Source organism: Dendrobium catenatum, unplaced genomic scaffold, assembly GCF_001605985.2.
Source record: "Dendrobium catenatum unplaced genomic scaffold, ASM160598v2 fragScaff_scaffold_1220, whole genome shotgun sequence".
Lineage (NCBI taxonomy): Eukaryota > Viridiplantae > Streptophyta > Magnoliopsida > Asparagales > Orchidaceae > Dendrobium > Dendrobium catenatum.
Genome location: NW_021319682.1, coordinates 1,247,382 through 1,257,186, shown reverse-complemented (window position 1 = coordinate 1,257,186; position 9,805 = coordinate 1,247,382). Strand labels below are relative to the sequence as shown.

Below are 9,805 nucleotides of genomic sequence, written 5' to 3'. Positions count from 1 at the left end.
GGGGTTCCTTGGGCGCAGAGGCAAATCCATGTTGGCTGAACTAATACCTCTATGCCCTTGAGGTGATGATAATTGTACGATGAGGATTGCTTTGGTTTATGGTGTCACAATTGTGGACCACTAAGGTGTGCTCTCCTTATAGTGGTCTGAGGAGGGTGGTCTCCGTTAAGACAAGCTTCATTCTTGTGTATGGAAGAATCCTTACGAGTTCTTTGATATATATGTTTGGGGAGACTCCTTGAATTGATTGATTTGGATGAGGCATATTCCCTTTTGGTGAGTGTTTTATGCGAGCAATGTGATTGCTTTGTTTGTGTTCCCTTTGCTATATCTTGTTAGGAACCTATGAAACACCATAATGCACATATATGAGTATACAGAATTGAATTAGCTCAAAATTGGATTAAAATATATATGTAAAAATATTATATGTATCCTGGTTTAAATTAATTTAAATAAACAGTTATAAATTTATATTATAAAATAGTAGGAATTTTTTTTTGTGGACTAAGAATTCATTATAGAATTATGAATAAAAATCAATCAAGATCATATATATTTTTTATCTCAAATTAAAGTTAATGTGCCGTGTCTAGCTCAAGTAATATCAATTTCAACCTGAATTAAGGCCTACGTGGGATATAAATTGATATATATATATATATATATATATATAAATAACAACAACAAAAAATTTTTGTTGACATCCATAAAAAATTGGAATGTACATAAATACCCCGACAACTTGTGCTTGCTTTACACTGTTTTGAAACGAGGGCACCCCCACTAACTAATGATATATATATATATATATATATATATATAAATAACAACAACAAAAAATTTTTGTTGACATCCATAAAAAATTGGAATGTACATAAATACCCCGACAACTTGTGCTTGCTTTACACTGTTTTGAAACGAGGGCACCCCCACTAACTAAACCTCGATACCACCCTCTAGAACTTGCCTTGCTTTGCAAACTGGAATTACATAAAGCTTTTCTGTAATTCGGGAACACCTGCCACTAATGGCCGCCGCTGTTTCTTATGCGTCAAGCTGGGCGCTTCAGTTGAGATTCGCCAACATACCAAATCACAGTGGCAGTCCTCTGGTGAAATTGTCGCCCAATTTCTCTTCAAACCTTCGCAGATTGTCTCTCCCCTTTCTTAGCTGCAATCCGACCAAGTTTCGGCACCCTCTTCCTCCCAAGGCTTCAGGTGCAGATGCTGCAATACCTTGTTTCACCTATCCTAAATTTCTCTTCGAATGATCCATTTGCATCAATTATTTCTCCAGTTTCCGGGCTGAATTATACCGTATGGTTTTGGATCACCTTTGAACTCAAGAATAGGAAGCTTGAATATGTGTCAGGCTCGTTGGTTTGAAAATGCGGTGATTTTGTGTAGCTGACGTCGCTTTAATTTGTTGTAGTTGAGAGCTTGGAGTATGTAATTGAGCCAGGCACCAAAGTGAAATTCCCAAAGGATTTGAATGTTCCAGGTTGCACAGAGTCTCTGGTTTTACTTGGCACAGGTCACGGTTTTATACTTAATACTTCTGAATGACTGTTGGCTATGAATTCTTGGTAGGAATTATTTTATCTAGTTTACTTGCATTTGAATATTTTAACGCCACGTTGACGTGCTATTTTGTCATTTAAATTGCCGTCTCAGAAAAAAAAAAATCCACTGGTTCGGCAGTTTAAAATGATGTGGTTTGACTTTATTTTTTGGATGTTTATCGTCATTCTTCTGTTACTAATGCATGGTGGTTTTGAAAATTTATAATATAAATAAATTGCTGCATTTCAATTTAAATTTATGAGTAGTGCTATAGAAGTGCTCTTTCTGTTTTTGTTTTAACAAATAAAATTGCTGTTTAGGAAGTTTAGAAATTTCTAGAGAGCTACCGTTTTCATGTCATAGTCAAGTCAAGCACATTAGGGCACAACAAGCAGCAATACCTCTAGTGGAGGTGCCACTTTGACATGCATAATTTTTTTATTTTTATAGATATTTCATTTCTTAAACTCAATTTGGTGGAAAGATGATTCCTGTTGATGCAAATTGGTTAGGAACTAGTGGCATTCCATCCATGTTAAATTGTACATCAAACCATTCTTAATTCTCATTGTTCTCATTCTGTTAATCTTTGTGATATTCTCAATCTCAACAATTTCTTACAAGACTTGGAGAATTAGTTGTGTTGTTTATTCCACAATGTATATTTAATTTATAAAAATTCTAGGAATAGTCTAGTTGGAAATGGTAGACATAGAGCAAGCGGACAGCCCGTGAGTTGTTCTTGTCTTCATGCACGGAACAGAGCAGAACACAGGAAAATGAATAGAAGAAAGTGAATTGTTGTTTCATTAATGTTAAGGGTACATCTCTATAAATAGAGCATTCGAATGATCAGTAGCGTGGGTGGCTTCAGTGTGATGTGAAGAGGATACCGTGATAGAGTTAGTGGAATTTTGAGATTGATCGAGTAGAGTGATAGGAGCAGGAGTGGAGGAAATTAAAGAAGTAGGAATGAGAAGATTGGGTGGAGTATTTTGAGAATTTGATATGAAAGGTGGTTGAATGTTTTGAAAGGGGAAAAACTATTTGTTAAAGGTAATGTTTCGAGAGAACGTTATCCTATTGGTGACACGATCTAAGCATTTATATCCTTTGTAAATATCAGAGTAGCCCAAGAAAACACATGAATTTGCCTTGGATTGGAGTTTGTGATGACTATGTGGAGGAGATAGGGGAAAACACTCGCACCCGAAGACACGAAGGTGAGTAGGACGGAGGTTTACTATAAAGAAGTTGAATGGGAGCGATTTGAAGTGTAGTTTTGGATGACATTCTATTAATAAGATAAATAGCAGTTAGGGCTGCTTCGGGCCAGTGGTGATGAAGAACGGAAGCAGTATCAATAAGAGTTTGCATTGTGTTAGTGATATGTCGATGTTTACGTTCAGCGAGCCCGTTTTGTTCTGGCGTGTAGGGGCAAGAAATCTTATGGTGAATGCCATTTTGTTGTAAAAAAATTACAAAGATTATGATTTAAAAATTTTGTGCTGCCATCTGTACGCAAGCATTTTTTTTTACTCTAAAATTTTTCAAATACGCAAGCATTTGATTGTAGAAGAGAATTGTTTTTCAATTTTATTTTTGAATGATATGAAAATGTTCGTAACATCAGATTTATGCACTAATGGAAAAAGCAACGTGTAGCGAGAAAAGTCATCTACAAATATGACGTTATACAAATATTATTGCACAGATTTGACTGACGAGGGACCCCAAACATCGGAGTGAATTAATGCGAGTTGTTTATTTTGCCTATTTGTAGATGTTTCAAAGACAAGTTTATGACCTTTTGAAATTTTACATGAAGAACAAACAGATAAGAAGCTAGGCATTTTGAGGATAGGGTTGGAATTAGAAATCAGATGAAGAACTTTCTTGTGAGGGTAGCCCAAGCGGTTGTGCCAGATCAAGCCGAGTGAATGGTTGCCGAGAGGGCTGTGGAATTTGTGCTGCTGCATGAACCTTGTATGGGGTATAAACCCTCACGGCATGGGCCACCGAGTAGTGTTTGATGAGTCTTCAGATCCTTAAATTGAAAACCAAAAGGGTCAAACACAATATAAATATTGTTATCTTTAGTCAATCTTGAAATAGAAAGAAGATTATAATGAATAGATAGTATGTGTAGAAGTTTTATTAGATAAAGCTTACGATTCGGTGTGGGCAAGATGCCCTCACTGGTATGAACAATTGGAACTGAGCGGCCATCACCAGTAGTGATCGAGTCCGATCCTTGATATGAATTTGATAAAGATATTCTGTCGAGTGAGTTGGTGATGTGCGATGAGGCGTCGGAATCCAAGAGCCAGTCATTGTTTGTATGTTTAGTGGCAGCCGCAAGAACACGATTGGTATTGTTGCGCTGTTGAGGAGTGTATTGTAGATTCGATCGATGACAACATTCACTTGCAGAATGCCCTTTCTTGAGGCAAATTTGGCATGATATAACAATTGTAGAAGACGGTCTTGGGGTAGACAAATTGTTCTGAGGAACATGACGATCCCGTCCGCGAGAAGAGTAGAGAGAGAGATTGGGGTTGGATCCATTTAAAGTGTGAGATGCATCCATAGCAATATTTATTTCATCACTTAAGAACAATGAATAAAGATTATCCAAGCTAATTGGATTGAGCATTGTAAAAATTGATGTTTTAAATGATTGGTATGAGGGAGGGAAGCCATTCAAAATGTAAATGATGATATCTTCTATGCCGACGAGAGATCCGACGGGTGAAATCTGATCAACAAGGGTTTTTATTTCTGATAGGTATTGTGACATCGAGGAGTTTTTCATGGAGATATTGTGCAATTTTTTCTTGAGTTTAATAACCCTTGAACGATTTGTTGATTGGAGCCTAGTTTCAAGAGAGGTCTAAATAGTTGAGGTAGAATCAAGATTTAGGATGTAAGGAAGGATGGAATTGGAGATGGTGGAGCAAAGGGCAACAGCCAAATTTTGGTCCGTGAGCAGCCAGTGGCATTAGGCGGTGTTTTGTGTGGTGGATCTTGCCGAGGTTTGGAGATTTTTGGTCGGTGGAGGTATAGAAGGATCAAGAAATTTGATAAAATCATTTGTTCTTAAAAGCTTGATGATCTGGGATCTCCAAAGGGAGTAGTTATCGGAAGATAGCTGAGTAGGAACAAAATTTTTCAGATTGGATACAAGAAAATTCAGGGAGGAAGAAATACTATGTCGGTTGCCTCTCGTTCGAGTTGATCTTCAACGTGAGAGGTTGCCGTCGACGCCATTGGAAGAGGTTGGAGAAGCGATCTGCTCTTATACCATGTAGAAACGGAGCAAGCGGACAGCCCGGGAGCTGTTCTTGTCTTCACGCACGGAACAAAGAAGAACACAGGAAAATGAATAGAAGAAAGTGAACTGTGGTTTCATTAATGTTTAGGGTACATCTCTATAAATAGATAATTAATATGAGGTACACGTGTTGTTCAGCAATAGATAAACAAGAATATAAATATGTGATTACACGTGTCCTTCTTTTGATGTTCGTGTGCTCTGATTGAAATGCATGAAAATAGAGGAAATCAGGGATGCAATATTCTGTAAATAATTGTAATAAGATTCACTGTGTAAGGTCCAATCGATGGTGAGAGGGATATCCTATAGATTGATGATGTCACATATTGATCTTGATTGAGGCGGTGGATCATCTATGGGGTAGGCCTAATTGGGCGAAAACTTGTTTGGGTCAGACATTTGGGTGGAAGAGTTTGAGATAGCGATGATTGGTGAGGTGCTAGTGTGGTTTCGGGGTTGGAAGTGCAGGTATAGAGTGTTTCACACTCCCTCTCAAGCAAATGAATTGATGTTATACATTCCTATATTGCTTGATAACTTTTGATAGACTATCCCAAGTACTTGTTTGATGAAAATATCTGCAAATTGTTCATATATGATTATAAATAGAGTATATATTATATCATTGTCTAGCTTTTCCTTTATTAGATATCATCAATATCAATCTATGTTGTGCGATCATGTTGACAAAATTATGTGCAATATTGATGGCTGGCTTTTTATTGCATTAGAGCCTCATAGAACCTCTCCATTCAAGTTGCAAATTTATAAAGATAAGTTTTAGCTATAAGAATTCACATATTCTTAATAATATATATCTAAACTTGGTTTTTGCGTAAGATTATACTATCATGTTTTATTTTTTATTTTTTACTTCTCCAATTCCAATTCATGTGGTTGCCTTCTATAAATGTTGTGGAATATCTTTAATTTGTTTTCTTTCAAGTTTAGAACCTACATAGTCTACATATGTTTATGTTTTCAATTTGGTCTTCAATCATTTTTGATAGAATTTCTTTTCTCTAGGTTCTCTTCAAATATTATATAATTTTAGATATTTCCTTAAGGTATTTATTTAGGATTGTGCGTGAATTGAATTACAACACTAACAATGTAGGCAGTGTTGGGTCTAGATTTGAGAAGTAGATAAGTCTTTGTAATTGTTTTTTATTGGGGAATTTTTATATTGTTGTGTATTCTAGAGTATCTCCATGTTTGTAATTGAATTTCATGGGGTTTTCAATAGGCTTTCATCTCAACATACTCATGTCTTTCAATCTGTTTGCTCTATATTTTTGTTGTGATATAAATATTTCACGACAAGAGTGTGCAACCTTAATTCCAAGAAAAAACTTTGATTGACTCATTCATTGACTTCATATTCTTAGAGCAAATTATTCTTTAAGTTCTTCATTCATTCCATGTCACTAACCATCTTGATGATGTTGTCAACATAAACTCTTGGTACTAAGGACTTCTGAAGTCATGTGTTTTACAAATATTATTTGTTTGAGTTTAGCCATTAGTAGCCAACATAACTTTATATCTTTCAATTGAACCTTCTAATTTGTATTTTACGAAAAACCTATCTATATCATTGGTTTTTTCTATGACATTTGATTTGATTTTATTTTTAAAGTTTATATTTCCTCTTTCATAGTATTTTTTCCAATTCTCATTATTTAATTCCTTATAAATTAGCTTAGAAATAAAAATAGTAAGCATGTTAGTAACAAAAGTTTAACTATCATAAGAAATGTTTTTGCATGATAAAAATAAATATAGAGGACATTTAGTTGAAGTTCTTATACCTTTGCTACTAAGACTCTTTTAAGTTATTGGTTCAATATTCTCTTCAACAGTTTCAGTAATAGGGATTTATTTAGACCTCCAAAGACCTCATCATAGAATTCAGAATGACACAATTTTAATCCCTCATAATTTTGCTATTAGATAAATCATAGTTTAGTAGTTAATAAAATTAAATTTAAAGATATAGAACCTAAGATGTTGATTCTTCAATTATCTGTAACAGTAGATAATGATCTGTCTACATTCCTCATACAGTATTCTTTATAATAGGGATATATTTTGTAAAATAAGGAGATATCCCCTGGCATGTGATATGTCGCTCCCCAGTCCATAATCTATAATTGGATCTTAATAATCTTTCAATTAAAAGCATTTACAATCATATCATTTTGAGTAGCTGATATGATGCTGATATTAGTTATGGCTTGGAAAGGGTTAGTTTGTAGTTGGCCGAATATCTAGCATTTCCATCTTCTCTTGATTGAATGATGGAATTGTGGAGGCAATTGCTTGAGAAATTCACTACTTGCTATTGAGAAGCCATGACCTTCTCTAGTTTCCAATCAGAAAGATTCCTATATAATTTCTAGAACATTTCTTTTGTCTTCAGCTTTCCAGCAGTAGTAACATGAACGCATTTTCTTTTTTGAATAATAGTTGTTGGATGTATACATACCTTGGGATGTGATTGTAGAGTTTTTCACAAAGTAGTTGGAGTGCCTTGATTTCCCATCATGTTTTTCTTATAGCTTCTCTCTTTAGGCTTAAAAACACTTCTCTAATGGATGTGCAGGTTTTTCTAATATTATTAACTCAAATTTCATTATGATTTTTATTTAGTATGAGAAGAATTTTGTTATCCGATCTTTCTCAATAAATTTTTGATACTTGATGGCATCTCTTGGGCACTCCTAATCCAGTTCTTTTAAGACATTCAATTATTACTGATATCTATTAAGAGCATTATAATACTATGTAATGAATAAATCACTTTACTGAAGATCATGGAGGGCACCTTTGGTTTTAAGTAACTTAGTGGTAGTCGAATAAGTCTCTTTTTTTGTATCCCGTATTCATTTTGCCGTAGCATTGAACATAAAATTTTAGTCAATTTCATTGTCTATAGTGTGAATGTGCTATTGCATAACAATGCTATATTCAAATTGCTAAAATTTGAATTTGGTCTTCTGGGGAGGATTAGATGCACGCGTGAGATAATCATCTTTTCTTTTTTCTCTTATGAACATAACAATTCATTGAGCCCACTCAAGACGCCCATCGGCATTTTCTGCTACACAGCCATGCCCTTTGGTTTGAAGAACGCTGACGCCACCTATCAGCGGGCGATGACTCATATATTTTATGATCTAATACATCATAAGGTCGAGTGCTATGTAGACGACCTTGTTGTCAAGAGCATGGATCAAAGAAATCACCTAGATGACTTGACGATTGTATTTGAAAGGATTAGGAAGTATAATCTAAAAATGGATCATCTTAAATGTGCTTTTGGAGTCTCTTCTGGCAAATTCTTGGGGTACGTTGTTCACCATCGAGGTATCAAAGTCGACCCCAACAAGATCAAGGCAATCATGGAGATGACCTCCAAAGAACCTTCGACAGCTTCGCTCAATACAAGGGCAATTGGCTTTCATTCGGCGGTTCATATTGAACCTGTCGGGTAGGTGCCAACCATTCTTTAAGTTGATGAAAAAAGACGTACGTTTCAAATGGGATGCAGAATGTCAGGAGGCGTTTGACAGTATCAAGAGATATCTATTGAATCCGTCCATTCTAGCAGTGCCAATTCCGGGGAAGCCTCTTATATTGTACACGGCAGCACTAGAAGAGTCCATCGGAGCACTATTAGCTCAGCATAATGAAGAAGGAAAAGAGAATGCACTCTACTATATCAGCCGAAGGTTGATCTGAGTAGAAATTCGTTATTCTCCAATTGAGAAGCATTGCCTAGCACTGATTTTTGCAGTTAAGAAACTCCGCCACTATATGTTTTCTCACAAAATCACTATGATATCAAAGATTGATCCGCTGAAGTTCTTGATGACAAGACCAGCATTGACAGGTCGTCTGGCCAGGTTGGCAGTGTTATTATTGCAGTTTGATATCACATACATGCCACAAAAGGCGGTTAAATGATAGGTCTTGGCAGATTTTCTCGCTGTGCATCCTATCCCAGCAGACTCTCCGCTAAATGATGATTTCCTGATGAGCAAATAATGCAGGTCGAGGAGAATGAAAAGCTACTATTCTGGAAGATGTACTTTGACGGGGCATCATCTATTAGACATGCCGACCTCCAAATATTGCAAGAGCCCGAGCTGGTATCGGTCTTGTTCTTATACCACCTGAAGGAGGCATAATGAGGTTTTCGTTCAGTTTGACTGAGCCTCGGACCAACAATGAAGCCGAATACGAAGCTCTAATAGTAGGTTTAGAGATTGCGATCGATGTTAAAATTCAAAATCTTCAATTTTCGGCGACTCTCAACTTGTGATAAATCAAGTTTTGGGCATCTACAAGATTTCTAAGGTTGAGTTGGCTCATTACCACCGACGAACCCTTGAGCTCCTAAAGCAGGTGTTGAATGATAAAATAGTTCAAATTCCTCGAGGATAGAATGTCAAAGTAGATTATTTGGCCAAGGAAATGACAAATTCCAATGAGGAGAAACCTATATTCATCGGAGTTTACAATCGTCGGATCTTAGAACCCGCTCTGTTACAATTTCCAAAGGCGGAGGGAATTCCAGATTCAAGTCAACAGGATGAAACCCCAGTTGACCCTCAACCTCTCCATCAGATCATTATGGAAAATTATCCGGAAGGATATCATATGGCCAAGAGACGTAAAGCTAGTCAAGCTTCAGAATCGTGGTGGCATTGTTTAGATATTGAAGTCGAAAATGATTGGAGACAGCCATTCATTGACTACTTCAAGGAAAACAAACTCCCGACAGAAAAGTCTATGGCCGCACAAATTCGAAAAAGGGCGTTGAGATACGCATTTGTTAATGACACGTTGTACAGACGAGCCTTTGATCAAATGTGGCTAAGGTGCCTGGGGACCAAGG

At 36.3% G+C, this 9,805-nt stretch overlaps 1 protein-coding gene across 2 annotated transcripts in view; it reads left to right on the top strand.

Annotated features, from left to right (window-relative positions):
- The first annotated feature begins 923 nt into the window (after positions 1 to 923).
- The window catches only part of LOC110104167 (fatty-acid-binding protein 3, chloroplastic), a 32,757-nt gene continuing 23,875 nt past the window's right edge, over positions 924 to 9,805 (top strand). The window contains exons 1-2 of one of the 2 annotated variants that reach the window (XM_020833153.2): positions 926 to 1,220; positions 1,435 to 1,536. In XM_020833153.2, coding sequence (XP_020688812.1) covers positions 1,031 to 1,220; positions 1,435 to 1,536 — 292 coding nt within the window. In that variant the 5' untranslated portion in view covers positions 926 to 1,030. Of the gene's footprint in view, positions 1,221 to 1,434; positions 1,537 to 9,805 lie in introns of both variants that reach the window. The other variant, XM_020833154.2, reaches the window with a different exon arrangement.